Raw genomic sequence first — 20708 nt, forward strand, 5'->3', positions numbered from 1 at the left:
TTAATAGTATCATCTCCAGACAGAAGAGCAGCTTCAGCGACAGACTGCTGTCACTGTCCTGCTCCACTGACAGATTGAGGAGATCGTTCCTCCCCCAAACTATGCGACTCTTTAATTCCACCCGGGGGGGTAAACGTTAACATTTAACATTATACATAGTTATTGTCTGTTTTTCACCTTCATTATTATCATTCTTTAATTTAATATTATTTATTGTATCAGTATGCTGCTACTGAAGAATGTGAATTTCCCATTGGGATTAATAAAGTATCTATCTATCTATCTATATATATATATATATATATATATATATATATATATATATATATACTGTATATTTCCCAGAAGTTAACCTTGCCACTTCTCACCCCAATTCTACATTTTGTTTAGGTCCATCTGCATTGATTTAGATGCCTCTAAGATTTCTGCTAATCTGCTTAATTTAGTAATCTGTGTCTAATATTTATCACCCCATTTACAACACATATTTAAAAGAATTAAACCCACTAACGGGTCTCTTGGAGTAAAGGCCACAAAGCCTGCTGCTTGAGTTTGAGGCCAGGTTTACTTTGAGCATGTGAGGCCTATGGTATCTTCAGACCCACCTAACAGATCTGATTTTTCGAGACTTGAGGTTAGATTTTATGTGGTGGCAGCTCATAACATATACAAATCACAATTACAGTATCAAGTCATAGAGTCACAATGAAATGGGAAAATGTCAACATTATTGGTTCTCTTTTCTAAATGCAATATCAACTTTGTTTAAAAATTAACATTACATTGATTTCCACTGGAAAGTGGGTATTTAGAATATGCCAAAAATCTGTCTGCAGTGAGTTACTTTACCATTTAAAAAGGTTTGAATCAATAACCAGCAAAAAGACTAAATGTAGCTCAACAGAACTAATATACAAAGGATTTTAGTTTATTAATCACTCAACAACAAATTCATGTAAAATTCCATGTTTTCCTTTTGATCATTTGACTTGTATTTCCTTTTTCAAATGTCTACTCAAAAAGCAGATATTTGAGAAATCATAGCAATTTACAAATCCTGTCTACATGTGTTTTGTGAATTTGGAAAAAGTGTACATTGTGGTATCTTGTAAAATGTGCTTGAAAAGTGTGAGGTTCCAGGTTCACTGCTATATGCCATTCTGTCCCTGTATTTTTGTCTTTTCTTCTCTCTTTTTTGTGATTTTCATGGACAAAATATTAAGATACAGCTCAAATGTGTAGAATATCCAGTTTGGGGACCTAAGGATTGCATCTCTGGTTTTTGCAGATAATGCTATCCTCTTGGCCTCATCAGACAGACTGTGATCTCCTGTGTACATGGGAACAATTTTCAGTTGAGTGTGATATGGATGGAATGAGATTTAGCACCTCCAGATTTGAGGTCATGGTCCTCTCTCTAAAAATGTGACTTGTTCTGTTCAGGAATGGGGTAAACTGTTACCCCACATGGAGACAAGTACCTTGAGATCTTGTTCATGATTGAGAGTGAGCAACTAAATGGTACATAGTAATATGTCTGTGGTAAAGAAGCAAAACCTAAATCTGTAAATGACAAAAATGTTGTTTTACTGGTTTGTCTATACCAATCCTCATGCATGGTGACCACAAAAAACAACATTTATCTCTATAGCATATTTTTATTAAATATATAGCTTTACAATAATTTAAAGAAAAAACTAGAATAAATAAATTAACAAATCATACAAAATACAAAAAATAATAAAATAATAAAAAATACAAAGTTACATTATACAAATAAACAAGTAAGCAATAGAAACGGTTGATTATTGATTATAGATTACATTACTAAACCCATTTTTTAAGTCTCAGATGACTGTAATTTTAAGTCTGAATCTATGGTGAGATAGCCAGAGGATGGGAAAATAAAACTCCAGCTGAAGAGATGCTAGAAAAAACAAACCTTCAAGGATTCCAAAGACAAAAGACACCCATGTCACTGGGCATTCTAGTAAAAATAAGAGATTAAGTACAAAAAGATGAAACAAGGTTCCTGTGCAAGGTTATGAGGCTGATGCTGTATGATAGGATGACAAACTCAGCAGTAAAGAGGGTCCTTTGAGTAAAATCTCTGCATCTCTGAATCAAAAGAAGCCAGTTGAAGGTATTTGGCCATCAGTGGCAGTTTGTAATGTGTGTTTTTTTTTTTTAATAAAAACTATTTAAATTAATTAGGTAGTGCAAAATAATAATGAAATACATTTCTTCCGAGGATGTAGCTTTCTGCCCCCCAGACAACCCTACATTTGTTGGCAGCAAATTAGTATTGGTTTAGGCATTTTAATCTAATGTGATCTCTCTCTCTCTCTCTCTTTCTCTCTGTCTGTCTTTCCACCTCCACTCCTCCTGGCAAGCTTCATCCCTCTTCCTCCCGACTCTGGCTTCCGTATGAAGGTAGGTGGGTCCTTTTATGCTGTACCTGGGAGCACTTGAGGTGGACCATTAGCATTATCTGGAAGTACTCCCAGGTGTGGTGGAAACCCAAAGTAGGGCTCTGCAGCTCCCCCTCGAGGCCCTCATGGAATCCAACAAGGCTATGCCAAACTCCAACTCCCATGGAACCCTGCGGGAATCCGAGAGACTGCTGTTTTCTAGCATTGCAGGGGAGGCAGTGCCCTGTGCATATCTGCTCCACGGGTCCATCCTTTATGACAGCCTCCCGGCCGGGAAAGAGCCCCAGCCATCCATCACGATAGATAGATAGATAGATAGATAGATAGATAGATAGATAGATAGATAGATAGATAGATAGATAGATAGATGTGAAAGGAACTATATAATAGATATATAGTATTGAATGGCACTTTATACCAGATAAGTGCTGTTTCAGTTTGCCCTCAAAAACTGCACCTCCACCCAAATTTTTTTCACCAGCCGCCACGGTTGGCCATGTGGTTAGGATGCAAATCCAAAGGAAGTGTACAGAGGACAGCCCACTGAGAGAAGGCCCAAGGTATTTTGGAGGGATTACCTTTCTGTCCGGGATTTTCCCTAGGAGGTGTTGGAAGAGGCTGCTAGGATAGGGTGGCTTCAGTGTTTTGGTGCTGCAAAATTCACCAGGATAAGCAGTAGTGAACATACAGCTTAAAATGCCTATTTATAGCAATGTTTTATCATAAAAAAAAACAGTTCAGATGTCTATATCATTTCAGAAATAAAATATCAATGTATCAGCAAGGTCACATTGGATACATTATTATAGGCAGAGAGCTATATTTCAAACTTTGAAAACATTTAAATTTAACACCATTTCAGACAGGGAATAAAAAAGGCAATTGCTGTCTAAAACTGTTACGTTTATGTTCTTAATAGACTTTGTAATGATAAATACAACTCATAAACAAAGCATATTTTAGTTTTGTCTAATTCCAAATGGTTATTTGCCAAGCAAAACCAAGCTGCAAGATAAGCAGAAAATGCTATTTTATTCCATGCAGTAAAACTTCTCACTGATTTAATAATTTATGGAACTTTTTGTAAAGCTTTGGATAATATGCTACATTACAGTGTGTGGCACACTGGTACAATGCTTATCACTACTGCCTTACTTCTCTGGACATCTGGGCTTGAATCTTAGTCTTTATGGAGACTTTATGGAGTTTATACATTCTCCCTGTAAAATTTTTCTCTTTGTATTTTGATTTGCTTCTCATTTACCAAACATGCAAAGAGTTGGCCATTCTAAACTGACCCCATATGCATGTGTGAGTAAGTGCTTTGGATTGGCACACTACCCAAAACCAGTTCCTGCCTTGTAGGTAGGTTCTGGACACACAAAACTCTGAAGTGGGTTTGAGGATGGATGGACTGATTAATAAAAGAATATTTTAAATTGTGCCACTGGTGAGATTACTGCCAAGTTCTCAAGTATGAAATAAACAAAGTCTTTAGAATTTGCAACCTTGAAGTTCACAAGCTTGCCTCCTTTGCTCCTGTTAAACAATATGCACACAGTGTAAAAAATATTTGCTGTTTCTGTAGTTGCCTTGTGTTATTCAAACTGTTTTCTGCTTTTGTTTTCTAGGCCTTTTGCCATTAGCAGAGTCTTGTGACCTTGGGAGGCAGATGCTTTACTTTAGGAACAATGCCATATTTGTAGAGACGATTACATTCTGCCTCTTTTTCACTGCATACTTTCTCTTTTTTGTCGTTTTCAGTTCATATATAGCAGTTGCCTTAACACAAAAGTCACTGTAGATTTACTCCAAAAATAAAACAAACAACCAAGGCTAAAAAGAATTGCATTACATAAGCAATTTTATGTTTCTGCATGATTTCTGTCTCACATCTCCAGTGTTCTAAATTCAGCTCTTGGCCCACACCCAGTCTGCATGGAGTTTGTACTTTTCTCTGTATTTGGGAGGATTTTCTTTGTTTTTTGTTATGTGTTGTCATTTCCTTTCATTTTACAAAGACAGGTATGGAAGGCTGACAGGTGACTTTAAACTGACCCATCGTGTATTGTAATTTGCAAGAAATCTTTTTGAATGTATTTTATGTTATATAATGTGATTTTTAAAAATATTTTATTGTCATTTTGGTGACATTATCACAATGTCATTTTGTTTTCTAGTTTATGGATGCAGCCATTATTGTATTTTTTCATGATGAAAATTATGTCATTACCTATGCTGTTCTGTAACATTATTATTTTTGACATTCACAGAATGAGAGATGTAGTATAGTGCATCAGCGCTCCAGAACTTCCAGAGGAGATTTGAATTAAATTTTATTTTACCACATGATCGATGTATTGATGTAAGCAACAACAGAAATTTCAACATGCATGTTTTACTCTATTGTGAAATCTAAGTGTTTTATTAATTACATAAAGCCCCACCCTTTCAGAAACCTCCAGAACCATTATAAGTTAAGAGTACTACAAGAGTACCATTTTCTGTTGAGAAGTCTTTAAACATCAGGAACAACAGTCAATGTTACCTTTCATAACCTGAGGAAAAACCTGTTTCCTTTTCTTTCATTACAGTAAGCTTCTTTATCTAAAATAAAGCCACTTAGTTTAAGATGCAAAAAAGAAAAAATTGTTGTGATTCAATAAAAAGTATTGCCAAGTTGTAGCAAAGCAAGTGTTAAATAAAACAATGTGGCTGAGATTTAAGTTGCAACACAAATGCTCAGTTGCTCTAAACCAATGTAAAAAGAAAGCCAGGACTGTAAAAAATGTTGGCTATGTCATTTGCAATGTGATAGATGTCATTGATTCCCTCTCAAGTTAGAATTGCTCTTCCTTTGGCTTAGCTGCTTTGTGCACCAGTGAGGAGAACTCATCAAAGAGGTGCATTTCCAGTCGATGCCTTGTGTTAGTATATCCATCTAGTATGCCACTGGTAAAACAGACCCATCTGGCCTTAAACATCAACTGTAAAACAAACAGTAAAAGGCAAAAAGTAAAGCCGAAAATCCAAAAAGACCGTTCTTCTTTTGCGGTGAGGATGGATGTAATACAGAAGGCACAGTTCTGCTCTGTAGCAAACTTGCTTTTAAGTCTCCTATCTGATCAGACTCAGTTGTAAATTGGCAGAACAGTTAGGAATTCCTTGAAGTTCACCACTCAGCAGTGCCAACCCGATTGGGCTGAGAGCTTAAAGTTTCATTGTGTAGCTTCCGTCGCAGGCTGGTTTTACTGGCACAGCTAAAAATTCTGATCCCCTTTGGCCTGTTGCCCATAGCCCTGATAAACTTTTTCTGTAATCATCTTCTGTGGCTAACAGAAGAGGAAGGCTGAAATAATCCTTTTGGCATCCAGAGCAGCTCACATCCTGGGCCAAATTTGCAAGGCTCTGTCCACAGGATGATCAGGGAGGCTTGTGTTGCTGACAAACCAGACAAAAACTTTCCAGTGATCTGAGCACAGGGCATCTAGCACTATTGAAACCTCTAAAAATAACCCAACCCCTTATGAATGAAATGAGGCCACCAGTTTAAATAAATACAACAAGTGGGTGCAAGGCAGGAGGGGTGGAGAAGGGGGGGGCAGTAAGAGAGAGGTGCAGACACACACACACGATGAGCACACATACACAGTGAGAAGAAAAAAAAGCCTTACATCACCAGTTCGAGAAAGTTCAGTGACAGGGCGTAAGGCAGACAGAGTGGCACAGCTGGGTATATAAGCTGTCAAGGGACTCGGGAACACAGACACAGCTGGCAGACACTAGTCGAAAGTTGTCAGCATTCTAGTCTCTCCTGCAGCAGTGAAAATGGACATTGCCATCCAGCATCCTTGGTTTCGTCGCTCTTTCTTTCCTTCTTTCTTCCCCAGTCGGATCTTTGACCAGAACTTTGGAGAACACCTTACAGAGAGCGAGATGTTCCCCTCTTTCAGTTCTATGTTCTGGCCCAACCTTCGCTCATCTCTTTTCCGCATGCCTAGCTGGATGGACACTGGACTATCAGAGGTGAGAGAGTCAACCTTATATCCAATGCTGTCATCTTCTCTAATAGGTTTAGTTGCTTGGCACAAAATTGTAAATTCAAAATACTGCCTGACAGGCAAGCTATCATTCATTCAGTTTTCAGTTGAAATTGTGTCTTTAATAGCCTGCATGATTACAGGAAGATTTAAAGTGTAAACAAGATTTTAATAGAGCAGTTGTCATAGGGATTGTTCACTTCACAATTGATCTCTCCATCTATCTTTGAACTCACTAAATCTAGTTTTGGGGGCCTATTCTATAGCCTTGGGCATATGGTAGGAACCAATCCTAGATGAGATGCCAGTCCATTACAGGGTAAACAGCATACATACTAACACTCCCACTCACAAAGGGACAAAATAAGTATCACCTGTTAGCCTAATATGTATCGCTTTAGGTTGTGTGTACCTGGACAATAAAAAATAAGTATACTGACATGGGTAGAATGAGCAAATGTCATACAGACAGAGATCAGGCTGAAATGACTCCTGTCAACTGAAGTTGTAAGGTAGTCACACAACAGCAGTGCCAATCTATCACTCTTTAAAATACATTATTACATGTTAATTAAGGATATACTTAATGTCAAGCCCCTATTAATGGAAAAGTATAACAAGTGAAATATATGATAGCAACAAGTCAATTTACATTTGAAATAGAATAGTAGTATTCTATTGTTTTCATACTGTTACTGGGTGAAAGACAGTAATTAAAATGTACTCTTACTAATATGTTACTTTGAGCATTTACGAACATTTACTTTGCATTTACTGAGGTTCATGACCAATTGTGGGCTTCCTGTCTGTTTGCCATCATCAGTGTCTTGGGGCCAATGTTGCCTCAATGTGCAAATCACGACTGGGCCATCGTTGGCTGCTCACGTATGTTTGCCTAAAGTGGGCCTACACTGGCCCAATGTAAGTTTGCTTGTTGGATACATATACCGTATATACCATACCTTGCCATTGAGGTCAACTGCATTTCTCTTTTTCTCTTTTTTGCTGGTTTACACTTATATGTGCATGTGCCCATGTAGTGGCACAAATGACAGCTGTGGTAGTGCAAGAGAAGTGGAAAACAGGATAAACAGAAAATAACATAATTCTCCCTGCTCTATTTTGGATGTTTTAATTTGTAAAATTAAATTGGAGCTGGGAAGTGCACTATGGAAAGGCAATTCTGCTGACAGTATAACCTCAGAGTTGCAACAGCAGTAAATAACAACAATAAAATACAGTGGTACCTCTTACTGTATGTAATTTCCCCATAAGATTGTATGTAAATACAATTAATCCGTTCCAGACCGTACAAACTGTATGTAAATATATATTTTTTGAAGCACAAAAATAGTTAATTATACCATAGAATGCACAGTGTAATAGTAAACTAAATGTAAAAACATTGAATAACACTGAGAAAACCTTGAACAACAGAGAAAATTAACATTGTAAGAGTTTGCGCTAGACCCTTATGAACCGCTTGCTGTAAACACTTTTTTTATGAGTTTTAAGCACAGGGAAAAAAATTAAATGCCACTTCTCTTGCAAAACTTTTCACACCATCCTCTACTGGCTTTAAATTCCTCACCTTCACCACTCGAAGAAGGATTTCTTTTCAGCAAATCGCCATGAATCTTCCTGGCTTTCTTGCATATGATCGCTTCGCTTATGCTATCCCCTGCAAGTTGCTTCTCGTTCAACCACACTAGCAACAGTTTTTCCACCTCTTCCAGCACTTGAGGCCTCTTCTTGGTTAACATTGTAACTCTGTTGGCAACATCAGCTGCTTTATTAGGCCCTGTATACGCAAACAAAAGAAAATGGGAAATGGAGATTGGGAAATAACTGGCGCGTACGAATGCACATAGGGAAACTGGCCGCCAGTGTTTTTGTTCGCCACCAGAACATATGGTTGTGAACAGATGCAAAATTTTGGCAAACTTTATGATCATAACCCAATTTGTACGTGTTCGGAAATGTTCATGACCAGAGGCTCTACTGTACAATCATGCCACAAATAATAATCTTAAACTTTTTCAGTATTAAAGAATCTTTTAGTATACAAATCTTTAGCCAGGCTCTGCCAGGGGTACCAAAGTAAAAGTCGACAGGGATTAAAGCAGTTAGTCTGTTGTAGAGCTTGTTGATTTGCTCTCAATACTCCAGCTGTTATCTTGTCCAAATGCTGTCAGGGTCTGCAGATGTTCTGAGAGTGAAAGATTACAGTGGTCTACACTTCAGAAGTTCCAGGTTTGAGCAGGTCAGCAGTTGTGCTACCCCAGGGTGCAACAGTTGTAGGGTCTGAAATGCCAGGATGTGGTAACAATTTTTATAATTTTAAGATAATAGTTTTTTTTCCTGTAACAAAATAATTAGTGTTTAACAAGGCCCTTTGCCCCATTTGCTGGGAACAGAAAACTCCTTGGTATTTATCACAGCAAAGCCCAAGAAATACTTTTCTCGCAGACTGATAAAGAATAATAATAAAAACAAAAAACAAGAATGTATAATAAAGAAAATAAATCAAGCAATGTAATAAAATACTAATAATAATAAGTAGAATTAAAATAAGTATGCTGCATGAAAGAATAATATTCATAAGACGATTATATGATACAAAACCTTTTTAATACACAGGCACAGTGATGCACTGAATGCTAGTTGAACTTTATGCCTGCCTATATAGCTGTTCCCTTTCACACCCACAAATGCACACACAAGTGCACATACGTGTACATGCATATACGTACTTATGGACTCTTTTACCTGTAGCAACTTCTCCAATTTCACTGAAGAAATATTTCTAAAACATGAATCTCTCATATTGCTGTTTCCCCATTAGCTACAGTCGCCTGTCAACCAAGAGACCCTGGTTCATGTCCCCTGCATTCACCTTTCACATAGGCAGGCAGTGCCACAGCGGTTGAGGCTTTGGACTTCAAACCCTGAGGTGGTGGGTTTGAATCCCACCACTGACACTGTGTGACCCAGAGCAAGTCACTTCACATGGCTGTGCTCCAATTGAAAAAAAAAACAAAAAAGAAATGTAACCAATGGTATGTCAAATGTTGTAAGTCGCTTTGGAAAAAAGTGTCAGCCAAATAAATAAATGTAAATGTGCTGTCCTGTTTAGTAAATTTTCTGGAAAAGTTGTAGTCAGTTTAGTTATACGTGCATATGAACACACACTTTAAAACAATAAGGGCAATCTGATAAACATGGAATACAAGCTGCGTATTCAATTCCATCTAGATATGTGTTACATTGACTGCTAATTCTACATTGGACCCACAATATGTGCCTTATGATTGACCATCATTATGGCTAGTCTTGGTGCCTGCCTATCATCAGAATTTGCTGAGACAGGCTGCCAACTATTGAAGAAAACAAGCTGGAAAAACACACAGACCTAAATGCACTATACAGTCATCCCTCGCTATATCGCGCTTCGCCTTTCGCGGCTTCACTCCATCGCGGATTTTATATGTAAGCATATTTAAATATATATCGCGGATTTTTCGCTGCTTCGCGGGTTTCTGTGGACAATGGGTCTTTTAATTTCTGGTACATGCTTCCTCAGTTGGTTTGCCCAGTTGATTTCATACAAGGGACGCTATTGGCAGATGGCTGAGAAGCTACCCGGCTTACTTTTCTCTTTCTTTTGCGCTGACTTTCTCTGATCCTGACGTAGGGGGATTGAGCAGGGGGGCTGTTTGCACACCTAGACGATACCGACACTCGTCTAAAAATGCTGAAAGATTATCTTCATGTTGTGATCTTTTGTGCAGCTGCTTCCTGAAATGACATGCTGCACGGAGCTTCGCATACTTAAAAGCTCGAAGGGCACGTATTGATTTTTGATTGAAAAACAAACTGTCTCACTTTGTCTGCTCCTGACGGAGGGGGTGTGAGCTGCCGCCTTCAACAGCTTTGTGCCGCGGTGCTTCACATACTTAAAAGAAAAACAGCCCTATTGATCTGTTTGCTTTTTTCTATCTCTGTGACATGATCTGCTCCTGACAAGCACTCCTTTGAAGAGGGAAGATATGTTTGCATTTTTAATTGTGAGACGGAACTGTCATCTCTGTCTTGTCATGGAGCACAGTTTAAACTTTTGAAAAAGAGACAAATGTTTGTTTGCAGTGTTTGAATAACGTTCCTGTCTCTCTACAACCTCCTGTGTTTCTGCGCAAATCTGTGACCCAAGCATAACAATATAAAAATAACCATATAAACATATGGTTTCTACTTCGCGGATTTTCTTATTTCCCGGGTGGCTCTGGAACGCAACCCCCGCGATGGAGGAGGGATTACTGTAATTCTATCATGAAATAAACTGTTTATATCTAATATTGCTCGCTTCGCTTGCCAAAGCCCCCACCCCCCATGCCTGCGCTACGCACCAGCAACTTCACATCTCTGCCGCACAGGTATGTGGATTTCACTTTCACCAAACAACAAAACTTTTAATTCTCGTTCAGCATGACCGGTTTGGTGGTGGGTCAGTGATGGTCTGGGGAGGCATATCCATGGAGGGACACACAGATCTCTACAGGCTAGACAACGGCACCTTGACTGCCATTAGGTATCGGAATGAAATCCATGGACCTATTGACAGACTCAGTGCTGGTACAGTGGGTTCTGAGTTCCGGGTTCCTCCTGGTGCACAACAATGCCCGGCCTCATGTGGCATGAGTATGCAGGCAGTTCCTGGAGGATGAAGGAATTGATGCCATTGACTGGCCCCCACACTCGCCTGACCTAAATCCAATAAAACACCACTGGGACATTATTTTTCGGTCCATCCGATGCCGCCAGGTTGCACCTTAGACTGTGCAGGAGCTCAGTGATGCCCTGGTCCAGATCTGGGAGGAGATCCCCTGGGACACCATCCATTGTCTCATTAGGAGCATGCACTGACATTGTCAGGCATGCATACAAGCACATGGGGGCCATACAAACTACTGAGTACAATTTTGAGTTACTGCAATTAAATTTCGGCAAAATAGACTAGCCTGCTGCATCATTTTTTCACTTTCATTTTCAGGGTGTCTTTGAATTCAGCCCTCTGTAGGTTGATTATTTCATTTCCATCAAATGATGTGGCATCCTTTCATTCCTAATGCCATGACCCAGTCCATATCAGTATAGATATCCAGTATGATTTTTTTCCCATTGAGATCTGATGTGTTTTCAAAGTGTTCCTTTAATTTTTTTTGAGCAGTTTATATTAATATATTGCATATAATACATGTATGTGTTTAGCTCCTTTGGATACACTTAGTTACGTTAGCTATACATTTTTACATTTTCCAACCTCTATCTGAGTCCTGTGGATTTTGTTTAGAGGGTGAGACCCTGTCTGCGCAATATTAGACTCTGGCTCCAGCATGTGAATGGCTAAGAGAACCGCAATTCATAAAGTAAAGGAGTGATGCCTCATATCAAATACTTGTGCAAAACATGAAGCAATACACAATACAGATAGAGTGACATGGTTCTGAGAGTCCTGCAGCCCTTAAAGTTAATTAAAAATAACTTCTTCATGTAATGCTGTAACCTATGTTATATTAAATATAGTAGCCATAATAAAAAATGTCAGTGCAGAAAATGCTAGCAAAATAATATTGCTACAATACTGCCCTAGAATGAAAATATCAACATAAAGAAGTTAAAAGTAATCCACAAAAAAACTTATGAATAATCACAGACACTAGCCCATAACAAGCTCTTCATTTTCTAGCCACAGAAGAAATATGAAAGTCAGGTTGCTGGTTGTGGAATAAAAAGACTCTTGGAAACAGACATAAAGTAGGTGTGACAAAGCTGAGGAGACCTTCATTCGGAAAGAAGTGCAATGTTTGAATAAATTTAGAGAGTTGTAAATAATTTACTAATTGCCTTAGTCTATGTTTTCCTGTTCCGGAATTTTAACTTACAGATAGTTTGTGTGGTAAGGGATGATAGCTACAAAGCTTCCTAGAAGATTATTATTATTTATTATTATTATTATTAATATATACAGATGAGACTGGAGAAAGACAGATTTACAGTGAATCTTGATGTGAAGCACTTCTCCCCAGAAGAACTGAAGGTCCATGTAAATGGAGACTATATTGAGATTCATGGAAAACATGAAGATCGACAGGTAAAACAAACCAGCTGCACAAAGAGAGGTTTGGTTCTATATCTTGCGAGATGCAGTGATGTAATACAATAAAAATGTTTAATGTAGTTAACGGATGGACGGAAGATACTTGTTTAGTACTGATGGGGGCACTCTACGTTGTTAAAGAATAATGGTCTTTTTTAATGTGCTTGTTATCAGCACATTGATTAGACTCTAGTGTCTGCTTTGAAAATGAAAAAAAAAACCTCAGCTAATGTAAATGCAAATTGTTTTACAGGACGAACATGGTTTCATCTCTCGGGAATTCCACAGGAAATATAAAATTCCAGCTGGTGTGGACCCCAACATTGTCACTTCAAGCTTGTCTCCAGATGGTGTGCTGACCGTCAGTGCTCCTCGGAAGCTGGCTGATGTGCCAGAACGCACCATACCTATCACCATCGATGACAAGCCAGCAGTTACTGGGCCCCAGAAGAAGTAAAAGCATCCTAAACCACTACCCTTGTCATCTCTCGTTGCCATTCCTCTGTCCTAACTGACAGCTTCTGCAGTAAACAGCAAAGGGAAGTGTGCACTGAAAATATGTAATCAAAAATAATTTTAACACTTCTTCAATTAAGGGGTAAAAATTGATATTAATCACACTCATAGGGATGTGTTAAATACATTCCAGGCAGTCCAACATTAAAAAACTCAAAAGCACTCAATTATTATTATATCAATAATTTTTATATGATTAATGGTAATACTGATAACATAAAAAATATCAGAGATTAGGATGTATGGATTTTATTCCCATCCTAGAAAATGCTAGCTGTCTTTGTCAGTTGTCCCAGCAACTGCACTGTAAATAGCCTATAGCTACACCCATGTAAGAGACATTTGCATTAGCCATGCTTGCAGGAGTCTCATTTTTTGTCTCTGTTTTTCTTTTTCTTTGACCTTTTCCTAAGTGTGTTGAAAACAATTTTCAAGGGCATCAATCTTACTGTTTGTGTAAAAGGTTTAAAAGTCATGGGGTGCACTCACACAGCCTCAGGAGAAACATTTGCTTTGCTGCTGAATTGCCACAAATTTTATGGCTGAATTAGCTTCCCAGCTGATTAACATCCAGGGACTAAGAAGAGGGCAGGAGTGAACGTTACAAGGAGCAGGCAGTTAGCCTTTCTGCACAATGGATCTGTGTCTTGTAACACAAGCAAAGCTGCTAAAAGGGCTACTTAATACCAGAAATTACTGAGAAGTGTTCTGTATGTGGTCTGACAGTGTCAAATCTATTCCAAAAATAGCTGGAAGAAGTGAAGATGTTTTTTTGCTATAACAAGCAAAAGACTATTCTAGAAGAATGTAAGTAGGGTTAAAGAGAAGAGACTTCCTAATTCCACTTCTTCTTAGAGAGGAGTGTCACCCAGGACTTTAATGTCATCATATACATGTAAACCCAATCTTTTTCTGTAAGATATAGATGCAGGTGAAAAGCCAAACAAAACAAAACATGAATCAAGCACTATAGAGAAATGTATTAGTAAAACAAAGACAAAGTAGCCATGCTTTTTTGAATCAGATTTTGAGATATTTCATCCCCAGCCAAAACAAAATTCTTGTTTCTGTTTTGTTGCAGATATGCTTATGTAAAAGGTAATTCTACATAGATTAAGAACCGTGGCAAGAGTGACTAAATTAAAAGACGTGCTGTGCAGGTGTTCAGCCTGTATACATTTAGCACATGAAACTGCATTATCTGAATCTTCTTAGTGTGTTGAAGGAAACTGAATAGCTCCATTAGAGAGCTGACATGTTTTTTTTTGATAGGCAAGTGTCTCTTTTGATTTAATTTTTTTATCTTCCTGTAACATCTTTGAAGGAAGAGAATGATTTACTCCTTATAACTAACAGAGAGCTGTCCTAGGACAAAGGTTGGGCTGACATTGACTTGGGTTGGAGGATGGAATTGTTTAATGCTTAGGGAGTCTTTCCCTTCTTTGCTGTATTACTATACATTCCTGACAATCTATAGAGGCCAACAGTATAATGCAATTAACCCATTAGTTCTTTAAATGTATAATAAAGTCATAAGTAAAGATTATGGTAGCCTGTCCTTATTTCCACACACTGAACTCACAAAAGCAAATGTATAAGTCATTAGGTGTGTCAATTAATGTATTCATTCATCATTGTATTTTTTCTAATTGCTTCAATTAATCATTCAGTCAAAATGGGTAATGACAGCACACTTTACAAAATTAATATGAAAATGAGATCATGTAATGTTCTCAAATTCATTTAATCTAAATAAAGGTTTTGGGGACCAAAGCCTATCCCAGCAGCAAAGTATGGCTTAAAAATACAGACTCAGATACAGCTGTTGAAGTGGATGGATTTGATTGTGTACGGCAAGACAGAAACCCAGCTTCTGGTAAGCAGACAAGCGGTGGGATCTGCCTTCACATTAACAAAAGGTGGTGCAAGAATATCACAGTAAAAGACTGCAGCTGTACGCCAAATATTGAACTACTCACTGTCAGACTTCACCCATACTATTTACCACAAGAGTTTAATCAATTTTTTGTGACAGTAGTTTACATACTGCCACATGCTGATGTGGGAGCTGCAGCTGCAACAATACATGAAACTGTTCAGAAATTAGACATCAAATCACCTGGCTCTTTCAAACTTGTGATGGATGACTTTAATTTATGCAATCTGAAATTAGTATTACCACATTACCATTAGTATCTGAATATTAATACTAGAGGGAACAAAACACTAGACAAGTGTTATGGAAACATCCCTACTGCCTACACATCATATCATAGAGCAGCCCTGGGTGCATCTGACCACTGTGTTGTTCACCTACTACCAAAGTACAAATGGAACTGAAACAAGAAAAAACAGCCATACGAAAACCACAAAATTGGTGCAAGGACAGTATAGTGGAACTGCAAGAATGCTTCTCCTGTATTGACTGGGATATTCTGACATCCTCACAGTCACTTAATGAGGCCACTTTTACTGTAAGTAAATATATGAAATTTTGTGAATCTATGATCATTAAGGAAAAAACTGTCAAGGTCTACCCCAACAGAAAATTATGTATCACTACAGAGGTTAAAGTAGTACTATTGTATAAAAAACATGCTCATCAAGAAAATTTTACGGCAATGTTTAATGGGTTAATCAAACAAATAAAAAGATGTTTGGGGAAATAATCAAGAGGTGGTTTAATGATAATAATCCAAAGCAGGTTTGGAAAGGCCTACAAACAATCACAGGATTGGGTTCTAAAAAGAGTGTGAACTTTCCAGTTGATAAAGACCAGATTTACCATATTTGAAACAAGCGATTTCAGCACACAAAATGCTGAAGTAAAGGAGATGCTTTGTAAAAAACACCAGGAATTCTGTTGTGATAGGGTTTATCTGAAGTGGCTTGTGGTGGGCTAAAACAAACAGGGCAGTGGGGCCAGACGGCATATCAGGCCGGCTCTTAAACGTCTGCTTTAAGCAGCTCTCAACATTTTTTTATTTGCTTTTGAGCTGAAGCTGAAGAAACAATCAGTCATTACCCCAGTTTCTAAGGTTTCCAGTCCAAGCTGTGTGAATGACTACAGACCAGCAGTACTCACCTTGTGATGGGTGTTCATTGCACAATCACAGGAAATTGGAGCTTTCTGCATGCACGTTTTGCACATTTTCAGTATTTGACTGGATGACTTTGCATTGGTTATGTGACACGAGTAAAGTGAGATTTTTTTCATGTACGTTTTGATATTGTTTCCTGTTTCTAGTATTGTAGTACTTTATTAGCTTCACTTTGCATGTGATTAAAAGGTTTCTTGTCCATCACTAGAAAGCATATGGAGTAAGTAACATTAAAAAAAAACATTTTTGGGTGGAATGTTCCTTTAAAATCTGTGAGAAACTACCAAGATGTCAAACTCAAAGGAGCTGTAAAAGTCTACAGAAACTATCAGAGAGCCAATGGGGTCAGACCTATTGGGAATCAGAACTGGTGTGGTGCTGAGGCATCGCCCGCTGCACAGCAGCACTAAGGTCTCAATTTGAGACAGCCCATCCGGGAAGGTGTGTGAAGCGTCTTGTCTCTCCAGCATGATGCTCATCTTCCTCTGCTGTCGGAGGAGCCGCGTAAACTCTGCATTTCAGTGGTGGCACTCTCTGAGGTGGGCAGACCTGGGACTGGCCAGATTTCTGTAGGTGTACATCTTTTATTGGTCTGGTCGCTTTGATGGCTGTTGCTGTAGCGGACTGGCTTCTTCCGATGGTATCCGATGTGACTCCTTTCAATGAGTGTATTATGAGACTCAGATTACGGCACTCCCTGGGTGCCTTGTCTGTTGTCTCAGTGTATGCTCCAACCGCGGTGAGTGATGTCTAGGTGATGGTGACATTTTATTCACAACTTCGTTCGGTGGTTGATGGGTGCCCACGAGGTGACACTCTTCTGGTCATGGGTGACTCAATGCAACCACTGGACTGACAGGACTGTATGAGGATTGTCTCCATCTCCATGGGTCTGGTGACCAAGGTGAAAGTGGCTCCATGTTAATTGTCTTTGCAAAAGGTCAGGGACTTTGAATCTCCAGTGCCCTGAGCCTCATCATTGGACTTGGTACTCCAATACTGGTGGTGTGGTGAAGGAGATCGATCACATCCTTGTGGGCAGATGCTGGATACTCTTGCAAAACTGTAGGGTCTACAGAAGTGCCCAGTTTGTGAATTCTGACCACAGACTTTTGTTGCTTCTCTGAAGATCCAATTTAGGCCCAGTAGGCTACCACCTACTAGGAAAATGAGGCTGGACCTGGCCAGACTCCAACATCAGGCTGTTTCTAATGAGTTTGTGTGAGGAAGTTATGGACTTGGGTGTGACTGCCAATCCTAATGTGATATGGGAGACCTTGAAGGTTGCTGAAGGCTGTGTTGGTGTTCCCAGTTTTCCCAGAAGGAGGTGTTTCATCTTGCAGTGCACCCTGAATATCATTGAGAGGAGTCAGGGTGCACAGTTTGATGGCAACTCTGGTCTGTACTGGGAACTGAGGAGGACGGCTGCGAGGGCTCTGAGGGCAGATAAGGAGGCGTTTCTTAGAGGAATCTGTGATCAAGTGACACACCATCTGTGGTCTAGCGACCCACATCCTGCTTACAGAGGAATCGAAGCATTACACACATCCAAATCTGTTCCTTGGAGTCCCAATCTGGTCAGCTGATGGAACGGTCCTTACGGATGACACTGCAGTTGTGACCCGCTGGGCTGGCTATTTTGATCAGCTGTTCAAACCTGATCCTCCAGCTAGGACGTTGGACATCTCTGGGTCCAATGTTCTTGAGGCTGATCCTCCAATTAGCTGTGAACCACCCAATCTCATTGAGATTGCACAGGTGGTGAACCAGCAGAGGAGAGGGAAAGCTGGAGGAATCTCTGGTATCCGGTGTAAATTCCTCCAGGCTAGTGGTAAGGCTGTCCTCCTGCCATTGCAATCAATCTTTGCTTCCATTTGGGAGAGACCGGCATCATCCCAACTGACTGGAAAACGGGACTTGTCATCCCTATCTAGAAGGGCAAGGGTGATCTCCTGTATTGTGGCAACTACAGGGGAATAACACTGCTCTCGATGCCAGGTAAGGTCCTTGCTAGGGTCATCCTCAATAGGATCCGTGATCACTTGCTCACCTACCAATGACCGGAGCAGTCTGGTTTTACACCTATGAAGTCTACCATCGAACGCATCCTCGAGAGACTGAGCAAGGAGTGAGTGTCGGGGCTTGCAAGTGTCCTGGATAAAAACGAAGATCCAGGCCTTTAATGACCTCTTGGGCACAGCCATCAGCAGTGTGTCTGTCCGCAGACAAAGTGTGGACCTCTGCATTCAGATCTCTGGTGAACTCTTCCATGAAGTTAGTAGACGGATTGGGAGAGCATGGGGGTCATGAGGTCGCTGGAAAGGGGTGTGTGGCGTTCCTGATATCTATGCAAAAGGACAAAGATCCAAGTCTTTAGAGTCCTGGTGCTTCCTGTCTTGCTATATGGTTGCGAGATGTGAATGTTATCCAGTGACCAGAGACGAAGACTGGGCTCCTTTGGTACAGTGTCTCTTCAGAGAATCCTTGGGTACCGCTGGTTCGACTTTGCTCATGGCGTCCTGAATGAGGCACATTACCTGCATTGTGAAGGAGTGTCAACTATGGCACTACGGCCATGTGGCACAATTCACCGTGGGTGATCTAGCTTGCAGGATCCTCATGGTTGAGGACCCGAGTGCATGGACCAGGCCAAGGAGATGCCCACGTAACACCTGGCTGCAGCAGATAGAGGGTCATTTCTGGAGGGTGGGACTGGACTGCGTGGATGCCTGGGGGGTTGCCAACCAGGATCCCGAGCTGTTTCATTGTGTGGTGGGTGCGGCAACGCGCTGTACCTGTGCATGCTCCCCAAACCTGACCTGACCTGGGGTTTAACAAGGAGAATGAAGACTGAAAGAAATAAATTAGAAAGTGCAGTGCACAAGCATCCAAGCTCTTCCTACTCACTCCTTCATTCCCTTAATCTCACTCTCTAACCTCCCAGCATTATACTCAAAGACACCCTGTAATGTTGAGATGGCTTTATACTGCCTGCTAGAGCTATTTCTGGGGCAGTCCTGTTATATTTCCTACAGAGCTCCCTCGGACTGCACCAGGCTATACTGCATACCTGAACCCAGTTCTTTTATTGAAGGAGCTGGTCTTTGATTTTTAAAATCAATGCAAGTTTCTCCCTGTGCCACCAACAAAATTTTATCAAAGGAGTTTAAAAACAGCTTCTTTAAACAAAAGATTTTTGGCTTTTGAGGATAAAAGCTCCCAATACCACAAGCTGATTTATGTTGGTACTATCATGGACCCATTTTAGGAATAACCAACATGTTAAGCTGCCCTTCTTTCTCTGGCATTGTCTTGCCAGACTGGCACTCTGTCACAAATATACTTAATTCTATGGAGAGTAATCTCTCCAATATGTACTGTATGACAGCATAAAGGTGCTAAATGTGTCTGTTCTTGAACTCTTTAATTAAAATATATAGGCAAAAGCACACTCAATATAACAAAACAATAACCCCCTGAGTTGGTTCTTTCTTAATGTATGGTTTTAGGACATAGGCTGTTTAACTTTCTAAAGATATGCTTATTTGGATTAACCCTTTTGCTTGCTGGCACTTTTAAGTATTACCTTGAAGCACTTTTTGCTTCTTCTTTAGCTCAGCCTCCTCTCTTTTATCTGCAGCTGCTTTTCTCCTTCTCTGGCACTTTTTATTAAATGTTACTTGTCTCACTTAAAACTAGACTGATTCTACTTTATTCCCGACTGCTTCTGAACTCACAATTTACAAAGTAATCAATTATCATAGCCGACGCCTGATGTAGCATACGGCGGTGTAAGAATAGGGATGGAAAACAGTGAGAAAGGAATTCAGAAATCAAGAAGAAATAAATACTTCTTGAAAGACGCAGTTGTGAATAGGTGTTTTGGTGGAGACGACAGATGAGTCGAAAGATCTAACCCTAGAAAACAATAACCACCCCAAAAAGATGTTGTTTTAGAATGGTAATTCCTTAAGCTTAATCCAAAAGACTCGTACTACAATATCAGGTCTGTGCTTTGGTCTTTGGGTATCCAACAGTGCATGTAGAATTTCCGGCCAAGCAGGATTACATGTGAAAGTGATAAATAAATCAGGCTTTCCGATTTTACATACTATGGCCATGGCATCCTGATAGTTTTGTTGCATGTATCTTGGACTTCCTGGAAATGTGAATGGTAATATGATCATTTTGCCTACATGTACATTGTTATTTTCAGCGTTTGTTTGCAGTGCATCTGATAGTCTTTTGTATTGTTCCACGCACAGATCTTGTTGATGTAATCTGAGATAGTTGACACGCACGCCCTCTGTTTTAACAAACGCATCTACGACGTACTGTTAGAATAGTTTGCCGCTGGAGTGCAAAATACTAAATGTATTCCTCATTGCTAATCTGCACGCGTACAATTGGCATTGAGTAAGCCTTATTCGCTTGCCGGTTCTTTTATCGGGAACATGTTGAA

General features: G+C 39.7%; 1 protein-coding gene across 1 annotated transcript; it reads left to right on the forward strand.

The window, feature by feature from the left end:
• The first annotated feature begins 6199 nt into the window (after window positions 1–6199).
• On the forward strand, window positions 6200–14686 carry cryaba (crystallin, alpha B, a). The gene is made up of 3 exons (XM_028792852.2): window positions 6200–6458; window positions 12501–12623; window positions 12883–14686. Exons 1-3 carry the CDS (start codon window positions 6261–6263, stop codon window positions 13084–13086), a joined length of 525 nt encoding a protein of 174 aa, XP_028648685.1. The 5' UTR covers window positions 6200–6260; the 3' UTR covers window positions 13087–14686.
• Window positions 14687–20708: the final 6022 nt, after the last annotated feature.

The sequence above is a fragment of the Erpetoichthys calabaricus genome, chromosome 9 (genome assembly GCF_900747795.2).
Source record: "Erpetoichthys calabaricus chromosome 9, fErpCal1.3, whole genome shotgun sequence".
Taxonomy (NCBI): Eukaryota; Metazoa; Chordata; class Cladistia; order Polypteriformes; family Polypteridae; genus Erpetoichthys; species Erpetoichthys calabaricus.

Excerpts from the sequence above, each read along its gene's own strand:
- cryaba (XM_028792852.2), top strand. The coding sequence starts at position 6,261 with ATGGACATTGCCATCCAGCATCCTTGGTTTCGTCGCTCTTTCTTTCCT. Across the intron at positions 6,459-12,500 it reads TGGACACTGGACTATCAGAG|ATGAGACTGGAGAAAGACAG; the intron begins GTGAGAGAGTCA and ends TAATATATACAG. Across the intron at positions 12,624-12,882 it reads GAAAACATGAAGATCGACAG|GACGAACATGGTTTCATCTC; the intron begins GTAAAACAAACC and ends ATTGTTTTACAG.